Raw genomic sequence first — 14,522 nt, forward strand, 5'->3', positions numbered from 1 at the left:
CACACACAAAAATAATAATGATAATAAAAGAAAGAAAGAAAAAAAACAAATGTAGCAGAGCCTTGGTAAGCAAAGAAGTCACCTGGAGGAATGAGGAGTCTGCTGGTGTGGGAGGGTGTAGCCCACTAACCTTGAGCAGCCATGAGCCCTGGGATGAGCTAGGGCATGGTACAGAGGGAAGCAAGGTCATCTAATAAATTCAAGTTGGTTGGGTTCTTTCTCCTTTTAACTTGATCAAACTGACCTCTCCAATTACTTGATCCTTTCATATTCGAATGTACAATAACACATAGCAAAGTTAAATATAGAAGATGGTCTAGCCACTTTTTTCACATATAGGTAGAACAACAGAAGAAGACATGATGTCTTGTTCTGGTCCACCCTTAATGGTCAATTACCTCTAGCAAATCTCTTCATCTCTCTCTCATCCTTTCCATGAAGAGGGGGAAGAGTATGAAATAATACATGGCCTGCCTATTTCATTGGTCTATTATCAGACATATGAATACTTATGAAAATATATGGAAAAGTTACGAAGTAGTCTACACAGTAAATAACTCTCTTTTATTAGCATGGATAACTGACTTGTCTAAATATCTACTATAGCTCCCCAAAAGTGATAACATATTTTAGATCAAATGATTCCTAAAACATATTAAAGAATAAACAGGGCAGAATATGGAATGACAAATAGAATAAAAATGGCTTTTTCCTAATTTTTAATAGAAAAATATAAAGAAAAAATATAAACCTCTCAAGCAGTAATTACAGTATATAAAGTGCAGATTCAAGAATATTACTGTGAATATCTACAATTATCTAGACTCTTAGATACTTCAGATATTCCTCATCTATTTCAATACCACAAGGATCATCTAAGATGACTTATTAATATCACACATGTCAATAGCATGTTGTGATGTAAATGAGCAAACTCTTTCCAACCATCTCAGTTCAGTTTTATTATAGCATTTATTAAACAAAAATAAAAATGTGGTGAAGAATGATTTGTCACACCATTTATTAGAATTGATGGAGTGTAGACAGTCTTTTCAATAAGGCTTTAACACACTGTTATGCACCATAGTGCATTAGTAATGAAAAGAAATGCATGAGACTTACGTCATCTTTTCCCCCCAAGTCATTCTGACATTAAATTCAAAATCAATTTTACCCTATATGTCAAGAGTTCAGAAATAAATGTTAATTTATTTGCTGTTCACCAAAACTTAAGTTTATAATTCAATATAACAACAGAAATCCTTCCTATTCTACTTAATTTAATAATCATATTTTTTTGGAGAAGGGTTCAAAGTGGGAAGCAAATGCAACCAGAAGATAAACAAATTGTGTTTCAGTTTGTATCTGACAAAAGGATGGGATCTAATTTTCTCTCTGATTAAAAGAACACAAAGAACGGCCACAGAATGCTAATTGTGTGTTGAGTGTTTGGATTTCTCTTCCAATACCTGAGCATCCGAATGGAACTAATTCACTCTGGAAAAGGTATTAAATAATTGAGCATCATTGTGCCCGAATGAGGGCTAATCCTCAAACTGTGAAGAAAAATAAACATATTCTACAATGATAGGGTCAACTCACTCAGGAACTTCAATCAAGCATTTTACATTCAAATGAAAGAAACCAAGTATGTAAAGAATGACCTACCGCCAACAAGGAACCCTGATAGACACAAGCACCTGTGGAGAAAAACAAAACAAGAATTAAAAGGGATGCATAATAAACCAGTAGGCACTGCCCCAGCAAGCTTGCTGCTAAAACTGCATCTACATGCATCAAAATCAGTAAAATGTGCTTCTTCCAAAATCTTAAAAGCTTGAGCATTCTTCCCCTGGGGAAATAACCCCATACACCAAAACAACATTCCTTGGACACACATGAGGAAAAGCATCATTAAAACTTATGACTTGAATTTTAAGATAAATGTATTTATAACAGCATGCTATAAATACAGTAAATATTTTTCTTGGTGATAAGTCAGCAAAGCCTCCATAATCCAATCCCATTTACTTATTCAGGCTTCCCTGCCACTGTTTGCTTACACTAAGTCTCCAGTTCAACCCAAGAGGCCAACTTAGAATCCTGTAATATATTTACATGTCTCAATGCCTTTGCTCATTTTCCTTTCCTTCAAGAGATGTACTTTGTCTAGTCAAGCCCTTTAAACTTGATCCCATCTCCTTTGTGAAACTTCTCCTGCCCACCAGATTATGTTCCTCTAAGCTCCTAGCACTTCGTGCCTACATCCTCCATTTGTGAATTTATTCTTGTGTACTTCCTTTCTAAGGATGATGAAGTGTTGCATCTACCCCACTATATTATATATGTGTGTGTGTGTGTACTACATATATAGAGAATATATACACTATATATACTGTTACATATATACTATTACATATAGTATATACACAAATAAACATATACATATGTACCCACTATATACTATATATAGCATATACACACATATATACATATATACCCACTATATACTATATATATCATATATAGTATAAATAGTGTATGTAGTATTTGTAGTATACATACACATACTATAAAACTGAAATCTTAATTTAAAAAAATATACACACATTCCCAACCAATTTTTGAGCTGCACAACAGGTCTTGAATTAACTTAGAAAGAGATGGGCAGTGTGCTATCACCTACTCTCTCAGAAACTGAGTCTGCAAAACAGATTTGAACAGTATATACACACCAAGGTGAAGCATATCTTAACAGTGCTTCACAGTTGGTTTATAAAGATACAAGGACATTATTTTACCACAGTGCTTACCTCTAATGGGTCATTTATGAAGTCCCAAAAATATTAACTTCTTAGGAAAGAAATGGTCTACCTTCTCCTCCAATAATGGAACTAAGAACAATCTTTAAGAAAACTGAGATGACTATTTACACTTAGGTTTGAATCAAAGATCTCTGTGGGTAAATTTATTGAAATAATTTTTATATCTCTGACATTCTAATAAGAATAACTTGAGATAAAACCTTGAAGGAAAATTCTTCTTAATTGACTAATTTTTCCTTAAGAAATCTTGTTTCAAAGACATAGTACTTCCATCTATGTTATGTCATAAGAAAGGAAATATATGTATACACGTGTGTGTATGTATATGTATGTGTGTGATGTGTGTACATAAAATAATCCTATATATCTCGAATAAATATATATAAACACAAGTCACTTTCTAAATTACTTATATGGACTTATTTCATTATTTCTGGTGTTTAGAAAATTTAGAATAAAGATCATCATCACTTAGGTACAATTTAACAAAATTTAAACTTTAGAATAAACAAGCAAAACTTAACTTTTAGAAAAAACACAAACAAAATTTAATCTTTAAAATAAGACTATCCTCAAATAATTTTATTGCTCTCCACGGCATTACCTTCCAAAGTCAATTTCTTTTCAAAGCTCCAAAGGAAATCAAGCACCTTAAGAAGTATCCGAGTACCCATATCAAAACCCATTTTTGGAAGTTTAGATAGCCATGATAAACTCATTGCAGTATGAAAAAAACAAAGTAGCACTGAGTGTGGCACCACATCTATACCCGAGCAAACCACACATCTGCTGGAGACTCAAGTCAGCATGGTGTATAATTGCTGAAAAATTATATCATTAGGAAAAGTAATTAATTCAATTTGGGTTGCTCTGTATTGTACAATTCCAGAAGAAATAAGCTTTGCCCTCTGAGAGCTTTCCTAAAACAGAACAGTTCTACCCAGAAGGCAGCTGCATGAATGAGCCTCCATGAACACAGCTTCCAAAATCTCATTTCTACTCTCTTGAGAAAATAAGCATTCTAGTGTGATGCCCAGTCCTATCAAACATTTATCATTACCCAATACCAGATGCAGCATCCAAAGCAAGCATATTTCTCTCACACACCCACCAGCAGATGAAGTTGAGGGGTTTGTTGACATGGGTACTGGGCGTAGCTTTTGGTTAAGAGCCAGAGTGGAGGTCTTTTCACTAATCCATCAGTTCACATAATATGGAAAACAAAATTACTCTCTCCACTCTTTTTTTTTTTTCTTAAGGAGTACGAGAATAATTGCAGGTCTATCTGATGTTTATATTTATGGCTTTAGTTGAACTTTAAAGAAAATTCCAGCTCAAGGTGAATTCTGTGAGGTGGTGCTGATTTAGAAGGAGATATGAGCCTCCCTCAAAGGAAAACTGAGGAAAAACCAGAGGCAACAGGAGGAGAGTTCTCTAACTATGAACAATGCCAGTTTCAGGGCACAGAAGGCAGCTGAGATGCCAGGTAATTTAAGTTCTAACACCTCACAACCTGTGAGAAAGTGCATAAAGTTTTGCAGGTTGAAGTAATTTTATAGTGTCAAGAAGGAAGCCCAGATGCTGAGACCCGAGCTGCTCCTTTCCTGTGTGGCTGGCTCATTTCTTGCAGGTCACATAGACAAAATGTTACTGCATAAAAGTTAAACAAGTAAATGTCTGTTTTTAATCCCTTTTGCACATTATAATGTACTCCTTTATGAGATGACTGTATAAAATCTAATGTTTTTGGAGAAATTTTGAGATATAATTTGCATATATCCTGAAACCATTGGTAAACTGAGTAAATTAGAGAAGTTAAATCCAAGCACCACAAAATGTCAGACCATTAGTTCAAAGAAATAGGGGCAGATACAACCATTAAGATACGAAAAGATTTGAAGAGCATGGTACCACAAAAACATGACTCATTAGGAACAAGCAGTCACAAGCTGGCATTTAAATGTTCAGGCTTTATGTTGTGTTATAATTCAGCATATGGCTGTGTGCACTGTGGAGTACTTAAAATAGAATCATTTTCTGAACTGACAGGACAGCTCATGTCCTGATTATTGTCAACTAGGATTTAGATCAATTAATAGAGTAGTTAAAATGAAAGCAGGCCAACTGTTTTGGAACTACGGTAAGATCTGGCATGAGGCTCCGACTTTGACATGTGGTAGTCCCCTCTCCTGCTCTGAGCCATGCGTTAAAGAATATTTTATGACGATCTGTGTGAGGACAGTTGGGTGATATTGCCACCCAAGTCAATAACAGTGAATACGGATGGCTGAGTCCTTACTAAAGGATGTATATGAGGAGAGTAATGCCCAGAATCCAATCTTCAGAGGGCAATGCAAATATAACTGATGAAAATAAGAGTCCACAACAACCCCCCTTTATTTCCATTGCCAGGTAATTACAAAAGCCAAAGCATGCAAAGTTACAACCATCATGTAACATTTCTGTACTGAGAAACCCACCAGGGACCAAATGTTCCCATATCCCTACTGCTATTCAAATGACATTAACGATTTCTATATATGCAAACTCCTTGAGCGCAGGGGGGTTTGGCTTTGGTTTTGATGTCTGTACCCACCTACCAGACATAACCTGACATATAACCTCTCAATAAAGGCTTGCAGAATGAAAGAATTAGATTTCCAGCCAAAGTCTTCTCTTCCCTAACATTGAGTTTCAAACATAGAGTCTCTCAGCGAAACAACTCTCCAGCCCAGAGTGGAACCAACTACCTTAACTTACCCGTAAATAAAACATATTGTCTATCAAATGATCCTCTTCAGTGTAACCTGTTAAATGGCATTTATAGGAAAAACCTGGGATTCAGGGTTTGTGGAAATAGCCAAAATCACATGGAGAGTGAGGGGACACAGACTAAAGCTCAATTCTCTTAACCTCCAATTCAATGATCTTTCTCTATCCAAAGGCAACTGTCTTATCTAGTGTAACTTCACAGGACTTCCATATGTCAACAGAACTCAAGATATTTCTCCAGAAAAAGCCATGGTAGAGTTTCTTCGATTCAGAAAGCAGCCATGTTAGAAGCTTCTTTGTGACTTCTTGATTTTATTAAGTTCTCAAATCATAGCATTAATACTTTATCAGTTTAGCAATATAAGGCCGTATAAAATAACACTGCCAATAATTTGCTTGTAAAAATTTATTTTTCTTTTGATAATTAAAATAAATTTAGAGGCGAGGCACAGTGGCTCATGCCTGTAATCCTAGCATTTTGGAAGGCTAAGGCAGGTCACTTGAGGTCAGGAGTTCAAGACCAGCCTGGCCAACATGGTGAAACTCTGTCTCTACTAAAAATACAAAAATTAGCCAGGCATGGTGGCACACACCTGTAATCCCAGCTACTCAGGAGGCTGAGACATGAGAATCGCTTGAGGCCAGGGGGCAGAGGCAACAGTGAGCTGAGATGGCACCATTGCACTCTAGCCTGGGTGATAGAGCAAGACTCTGTCTCAAAAAATAAAAATAATAAAATTTAGAACCAGAAAATTGCAATTGACCACAAATAAGGCAGCAAATACTGATCTCTTTTTCTTCTATATTTGACGGTTAGCCAAAGTATTTTAGAATACCTAATTGACTTTGTTTAGTAAATGACAGAACTATAGAGCAAAGAAGTTAGGCAGTTCATTTCAAGGTTAGTGAGCTAATCAGAGGCCAGTCCACCAGTTAAGCTTAATTCAAAAGAATATAATTTGGCCATATTGTTCATCTGACCAATTTTTTGAGCACTTACTGTGTCCTAGGAGCTGAACTGAAGATATAAGAATTAATAGGAGCCATCCTAACCCCTCAATAAGCACACAGCTAAGAGAGGAAGACCAAACCCATACCAACCACAATTATTTTCTCTGTGCACTGAGAAGAAAACGACAAATTCTACCATAAGCTGGTCAGCAAAAGTGTCACAAGGTACATCCCATCCAAAGAAGTATACATGTGAATGTCTCTTCCATTTTTAAAAATTATTCTCTAGGCTGATAATAAAAACTTGAGGAGATTTCCAAGATCCTTGAGGTTTCCAACCTTGATATCAATGCTCTTATTTTTTAAAGAAAAAGAAAACCTTGAGAGGAACAAACCAGAGGTCTCATCAGATGACAAATGGTTTTTTGTCTGTGGGAGTGATATTACTTAATTAAACTAATTAAATGAGATAAAGTATGTAAAGTGCTTAGCAAAGTGCCAGGCAAACAATACTTGCTCAATGAATGGCTATGTTCATTTATTCATTCATTCATTCATTCATTCATTATAAGATAAGCACCATTATGATGTGGGTGGAAGCTCTCAGACATCTATCAATTTATCAATCCAATTTGTGAAATGGCTATAGAATGCTCTGACAGTAAGGTAAAACAATAAGAAGCAAAGTTTCCATCTTTGGAGTAATATCCGCTCCCTGCCTCTCCCTGCCGTCCACCCCTCCTCCCCACCCCCGCCCCCGGCTTTCTGTACTTTGCATCCCCGCCATCCCCACCTCCCAGTCAAAAGATTCGGCACTTCTTAAACTTGGCCCACTGGATCAAGCAATCTTCCAAAGAGCGCACCCTGTAGGCTCTTAATAATAATGCCTTTTGTTGATTCCAGAGTTTTGGTTCTGAGAAGCTGCACCATTCCAACTGCCCCCTGGTGAGCTATCTGGGAGTGATATAGCACGTTTCTGAGTTGCTGGGATAGGATTCTAAATTTAAAAAAAAAAAAAAAAACTGCCACCAAATGAAATTAAGTTTTCTAAATACCAAATTCAGGTTTGGGTGGCCTGGGGTGACTCTCATCTGGTTTACTATTATAATCAAGCCCTACAAGCTTTTTTTCCCCCCCCAAAGTACGCGCCCACACGCACATATACAATGAAGTCATATTTCTACAGGACTTGCACTGTTGGGAGAAGGCTACGCAGGCCCCAGATGTGCCTTTCCCGGAGATTATACACACTTGACACACATCCCGGAAGAGTGCAGAAGGCAGCACCTGGACCCAGGGGAGAGTCCTCCACTGCTGTGCGTGGATTCCCAAGGCCCCCTATTTTCTCTTGGGAAGCCAGCAAAGAAAAGGCAGCTGCTCCAGTGACTGGAGGTCGACCCGAGGCAGAGCTTTGTCCTCCTCGGGCCTCCCGCAGCCCCCAGTCCTGCGCTGGAGCTCGACCCCCGGGAGCCGCCCCGCGCACCTTCCCAGGCACCAGGGCGGAGAGGGCGGAGAGGGCGGAGAGGGCCGAGAGGGCCGAGAGGGCCGAGAGGGCGGCCCGCCCAGCGCCCGCCACCGCCCAGCCGCGGCTCTGATTTGCTGCTGGGCAGGTAAACTCTTCTTCCCGCAGCTGGATGAATAATGAATGGAGCCGGGAGGGGAAGCCGAGAGCCAGGCGCTGTAGATTAAGCCGTCTTCCTCCCAGCCCGCCGGCTCCCTTCCCCCTCCCTAAGCACTGGCGTGGCTACTTCCCCGGTTCCTCGGGGCAGGTGGGAGATCAGAGCGCCTCGCGTCCCAAGGCCCGTCATCCCATGACCCCAAACTCTTAATTTACTTATTGACTCATTTATTTGGCTGAGCCCGGATTGCTTTTGATATCATGGCGACAACTACTCTCACGGCTTCCTTTTCTCTCCTGCGACTCCAGGGTTTTACACGTAGCTTGGAGTCTCAGAGGAAAACCGGGAGGCGGAGGGTGAAGTAAAAGAATGAACCTAAACTCTTATTAACCACTTTTGTTCTGGGAAGCAGCCAGGTTCGTGCTTCTCCGTACTGGAGAGATTTCTTTCAGTGCAACTGAACTGCCCACGTCCAGAACACGCTTCAACCAGTTAGTTATAAAATCCTTACTGGACTTTAGGGGGAGACTAACTGAGGTAAGTAGGGCGGGAAAGCGATGGGGCTTTAAGATGAAAGATTGTACGATTCTTAGGAACAGAAGTATTTTTAAACAGGTAAGAGCAATTTTTCATTCCTCACTTGTGCTCCATGCAGTTGCTTTCCCTTCGGGGAAAGGTAGGTGGTGGAAAGAAAAAGGATCAGTTTTAGAGATGTCACCTCCATCGGCCACCCACCCACCCAAAAGCACTTAGGGCAGAGAGGGAGGCCGTCTCGGGGGTGTAATCCGAATACAAAACAATCAGGAGTAGGAATCTTATCAGAAAAAGCCTACTCCAGTTTCACTTCCACCCCACCCTCCCCAGAAAAACTTCCACCCGAACCACAATACCATAAAACCTGCTGAGCTTTTTAAACTGCACGATCACTCACACATACACACACGCGCGCGCGCGCACACACACACACACGCGGCACCGCTCTCTCACCTTCGGAATGATGAGGCAATACTGCAAATTCTGCCAACGCTAGGGCCAGCCCGAGGCACACTTTGAGGACACCCATCGCCACCTCGGCACCCACGATGGAGGAGCCCAGCCTTCAGCATCCAAGAAGCGGCTCGGTCAAAACGCTGGCTCCGGCGCCTGGAACCTGGGCGCACTGAGGGTGGGGGACCGCGGGCCGTTACCTCCTGGAAAAAGAGATAGACGGGCCGAGAGCGACACTCATCAGCCCGGAGGCTCCGGAGCGGGCGGGGGGTTCAGTTCACTCGCTGCTCAGGCGGAGAGCGCGCCGAGCTACCCCGCAAGGCAGGACGGCAACGTGAGCTTTGGGAGAATAAGAGGAAGCAGAGCACAGTTCTCCGCGTCAAAGTCTCGCCGGAAAGTTGCTGGTCACCGGCTGATGGGATCTTCCAGCATTTCCCTCGGGCTAGACCCTTCTGCTCCCGGGTCCCCGACAGTAGAAATCCTGGCTCTGGTTTGTCCGAAGCAGCTTTTTAAAGTTCGCTTGGCACCATACGTAGGCGCTGCGTCGGCACCGCGGGTCGCCGAGAGCCCCGAAAGACCCACCCACACCCACTCCTTGATCTGGCCACCCGGCTCGGCAGACGCTTGCTGGAAACTTTGTGCAGCGCTGCGGGCAGCTCCCGGGACTCGCCCGCGCTGCAGCCGCACCGCACCGCCTTGGGCTGCGCTCCCTGCAGCAGACTGTTCGGAAGCTTCCGAGGGAAGACTGGGGGGCGCTGCTGCTACTTTCTCTTCCCCGCCCCTCGCCTGGGTGAGGAGGGCTGCGGGGGCGCGGCTTGCTGCACACCAACACCCACCTCCGCGCCGAATATCCCGGAGCTGGTCTGCAGGGTAGAGGTGCAGTGATTACGGGAGTGGAAGAAGAGCCATAATTTTAATTGCACGGAGGAAAAAGCCAGCGAGGCTGGAGAAGACCCCGAAACTCAAGGCCACTCGGGCGAGAAAGCCTGGAAACGCCCAAAATACGCCGGGTCTGGACCCCGCGTTTAAAGGACACACGTTCAGCTTTCCTCTAGCCTCTCTTGCCTCCTTCCTCTCTGCTTTGCTCGGTGTGAAAATGGACCCAGAGACTGGGAGCTTTGGCAAAGATTCCAGAGAGTCACGTGGGGAAAGAGAGAAGCGAGGAGGGGGTGAGGGGAGGCCGAGAGAGCAACCTGATCCCTTTATTCATTCTGCTGGAGTTCAGATTGGCTTTGTCTGGGGAGGGATCAAAAGTGGTCACACCGGGGGCAGAGGGGGTGGAGGTAGGTGGCACAGTTCTTGCTCAGGCACAGCGGAGGGCAGATGAACCGTGTCCACACCCCTCGTTAGGGGAGGAACCGATTCCGGGGGCTGGGGGAGCGTGTGCCCACATCAAAGGCCTTGGGGCTACCTCCCACCCCCACAACACGCCACTCCTGCTGGACTAAGTGCGCCTGGCGGACCTGAGTGATCCTTTTTCCTCGCTCTGGGACCCTCAGGCTGTCGCATCCTGGCTTTTACCAGCAGCCCGGGAAGATCTTGGCGTGTGTGTCCTAGGCGGAGCCTAGGGGCAAACGCACCTTTACCTTCCCTAAGAGACTCTGTCAGTGGAACACAACGTGGTCTGGGAGCTGTGGGTCCAGCTGCGCCCCCAAATGCCAATGGCTGGGAAAGTAACATCAGGACACGGCCGACTGGGGCACGCACTTGAAGAGCCGAGGCCTTGATTCGCCGCCAGGACTGACTGACGGCAGCTATTTTTATAGGACCGAATAAAAATAGCTGGTCCACGTTTAATCGTTTTATAAGGGAACGGTTGCATCAGAGAGATGCTGACTGGGTTCTGATTGGCCCAAAGAAGAAACGTCTCGGGTCCCTCAGTTGAGTCGGGATGGGCGAAAGTGTTGGAGGGGAGTTTGCAGAAGCAGTTCCATGAGCGGTTCTGGCGGGGGTCCCACTTGTTTCCAGTCTTCACGAGCGCCATAACGCGGGCCCACGTTCCAAGGTGCACTGACGCCACTTGAAACAATTCATTTTTGGAAATAACTGGAATAAGTTGAAACTGGCAGGTCCCTGCCAGTGTTACTATTCAGCCAGAACAAAGGAGAACCTCTGACAACGTGGCTCTGAATCTTAAGTATTTGGAGGACCCAGGGTTTGCACAATTCGCCCTCAGTCTCTCTGTTGGGCTGTGGTCATTCTAGGGACAGAAGTTGTATTATCTTTGTATAATATCTGAAGCACATAGTAGGTGCTTTTTAAACATTTGTTGAAAGAATGGATTGAGCAAAATATTAAGTCCCTAAGAGCAGCCGCCATATAAAGGCGAGCTGCGGGCCTTAACCTCCTCCCAAAAAAAGACCCCTCCCTTTTTATTTAGAAAGTGGGGCCTGTGAGGTGGCTGATGCCTGTAATCCCAGCACTTTTGGAGGCTGAGGCAGGCAGATCACTTGAGGTCAGGGGTTCGAGACCAGCCTGGCCAACATGGTGAAACCCCATTTCTACTAAAAATACAAAAATTAGCCAGGTGTGGTGGCACATGCCTTTAATCCCAGCTACTCTGGAGGCTGAGGCAGAAGAATCACTTGAACCTGGGAGGCAGAGGTTGCAGTGAGTGGAGATCTCACCACTGCACTCCAGCCTGGGTGACACAGCGAGACTCTGTCTCAAAAATAAAGGTGGGGCGGGAGTGGAGGACATCTTCTCATTCCATGTAAAGTGGTGTGCAAATTCAAACTCAGCTTCCAACACACTCTGACAACCAGATTGTCACCCTTAAACCCCCTCCTAATTTTGCAGCCGCTACTGAATGGGAGTAACTTAAACCGTTTGTTCTCTCAAAAATCAACAATTTGATTTTATTTTAAAAATCAAGCTGGGCGCAGTGGGGTGCACCTGTAGTCTCAGCTACTCCAGAGGCTGAGGCAGGAGGATCACTTGAGCTTGGGAATTGGAGGCCATGATCCACCATGATTACTCCTGTAAATAGTCACTGCACTCAAAATAACCATACAATTATGGCACAGCTCTCAATAAGACATCTGTTATACTTGCTAATTGCAAATATGCTACTTTTCAAAAAGGAAAAGCAATAAATAAAGGGAGAATAGCACTACCAAGTTACCCTGAATTCATCATATGCTGTATTTATTGGATTTATATATATAATATCCCCCCTTGACCACCAGTCCACCACAGGGGCACACGCTGGCCCACTCATATAGTCCTCCCTCTGCCCTAATTAGTCAAGGGAGAAGGCAGCCTGATTCCTTGCCCTAAGATCACTTGGAAGACCAAAGGGTCAACCAATATTTCTGTAATATTAGGCACATCTAACACCTTCTATGGCCACTTCAACTGAAATGTTGGAAAAAGACATTATATGAATGTAACATATTTCATCATGATGAAAATTTAGTAAACATGTTTATGGAGATACACCTAATCATAACTAGCTTATCTCTATAAGTTAACCTCCACATATGACAGCTTCATGCTTCCTGATAGGAAGTTCGCAATTCTCTAGCCAGAGATATTTGGGTCTATATCTTCAGTCCTCTTTAGTTACAAGTCCAGATTCCACACCTTTTGTTAATATGTCCCACAATATCTCCTTGAATCAGCCCTGCTCTCATCTCTTCACAATTCCCTGTCCTTGTTGCTGCCCGTTTTGGGGGAATTTATTTATCAATTCCCGCTATAAATGATAATAACAACAATGATAACACATATTGAATATTTTGTGCTTAACACTGTACACTTTCCCATGTAATCCTCCAATAACCATGTGAAATAGTTGCTATTATTATTTCCATTGACAGATGAAATAACAGATGTTCAGAGAGTTAAGTAATCTGTCCAAAGTTAGACAGCTAGTACATGACAACGCATATTAGAGCAAGAAATTCTAGCTCCCATAACAGGCAAACTCCCAAATCACAGGATCTTAACACAACAAAAGGTTATTTCTTGATCACATCTTGGCCCCTGGAAATTGGTGACTCCTTCTAGTCAGGCCATCATGAAACATGTGACACCCATGGCTTCTGCATGGGGTAATGAAAGAGGCATTGCAAGCTTTAAGGGCCTCAGCCCTTCCTCTCACAGTCCAATGACAAGAATGAGTCTTGTGACCCCTACCTACTTACAAGGGAAGATGGGACACATAGGGGAACACATACATATTTAGAAAACACTAACTGTACTGCTTTACCCTAGCGCCCATGCTCTTATCTATCTTAACTGTCCTTAGTTATATATATATACACCTACAGTTAATTATCTTAACTGTCCTTAGCAAAGTCCCAGCTGTACCTTCCCTGACACCACCAGGGCTCTGCTGACCTTTGTTACAACTCCTCTACAGTTTCAGCAGTCTGCCTTTACTCTGCTTTCCTGCTCATCCGCTTCGCTCTTTTTACCCTTTCTCCCTCCCATCTCCCTTTCCTCTGCTTCTCACTGTCTTTCTTCTGCATAACCCTACTCTGTATGTTGAGTCTTCTAGCACATCTTTCTCCTGTGTGTGCCTTCTCTGATCTTCTTTCAGTTGCCCTGGGAGCGTTCTTGTACTCGTAGTGCATTTGTTCTGCTTTGTGCATTCCAGCATGCGACAATATTTGTTGCCTTTTTTGTGCTTCAAATAGTTATTACAAAAAAGAATATTCAAATAATACAGAAATATAAATTGATGGGCTCTGTTATAATCTAGCCCCTCCACAAGGATAATCGCAGCATATACATTCAGAAATTTTCCCCTGCTTAACTAAAGATAATTCCTTTTATAAAAATGGGATTATAACTTACATGCTGTTTTATAACCCACCTCCCACTCTGAACAATATACTATACCGTAGGCAAGCCATTAAGTTTCCAAGCCAAATCATCTTGATCTATGTCATTATTTTTAAGAGCTGCTCTGGTTAACATTGTATTGATATGTCTTTATATATTTCACCAATCCCCTTTTGAAGAACGTTTAGATTGTTTCCAATTTTTTGCCACCGTAAACAATACAACACTAACTGTCCTTATAAAAGCCCTTCATGTACTTACCCAATTTATTTCGCTGGAATAAACTTTTGTATGTGAAATTGCTGTGTCAAAGCATGAATAAAAACTTTTGTAGGTGAAATTGCTGGGTCAAAGCATGTTTATTTATCATTTTGATATGTATCATTTACTCTGCAAATTGCAAAAGATAAAACAGCACTTTTCTGCACACCACTTATTAGCTGTGTCCTCAGGCATTTTAACTTTTCTGAGCCTCGGATTCCCTGTCTATAAAATGGACATTATAATAGTGCCCACCTCACAGGAATTTTGTTTGCATTAAATAAGAAAAAAGTACCTGACTCAAGTTATCCACTTA

The 14,522-nt window shown here is 42.5% G+C and overlaps 1 protein-coding gene across 1 annotated transcript in view; it reads right to left on the reverse strand.

Annotated features, from left to right (window-relative positions):
- FRAS1 (Fraser extracellular matrix complex subunit 1) overlaps nt 1–9,298 on the reverse strand; it is a 478,911-nt gene extending 469,613 nt beyond the window's left edge. Inside the window, exons 1-2 of the mRNA XM_033214331.1 lie at nt 9,155–9,298; nt 1,669–1,700 (exon numbers count right to left, since the gene is read on the reverse strand). Coding sequence (XP_033070222.1) covers nt 1,669–1,700; nt 9,155–9,230 — 108 coding nt within the window. The 5' untranslated portion in view covers nt 9,231–9,298. The remainder of the gene's footprint in view (nt 1–1,668; nt 1,701–9,154) is intronic.
- Nucleotides 9,299–14,522: the final 5,224 nt, after the last annotated feature.

Source organism: Trachypithecus francoisi, unplaced genomic scaffold (assembly GCF_009764315.1).
Source record: "Trachypithecus francoisi isolate TF-2019V2 unplaced genomic scaffold, Tfra_2.0 Lachesis_group1, whole genome shotgun sequence".
In the NCBI taxonomy this organism is placed as follows: Eukaryota; Metazoa; Chordata; class Mammalia; order Primates; family Cercopithecidae; genus Trachypithecus; species Trachypithecus francoisi.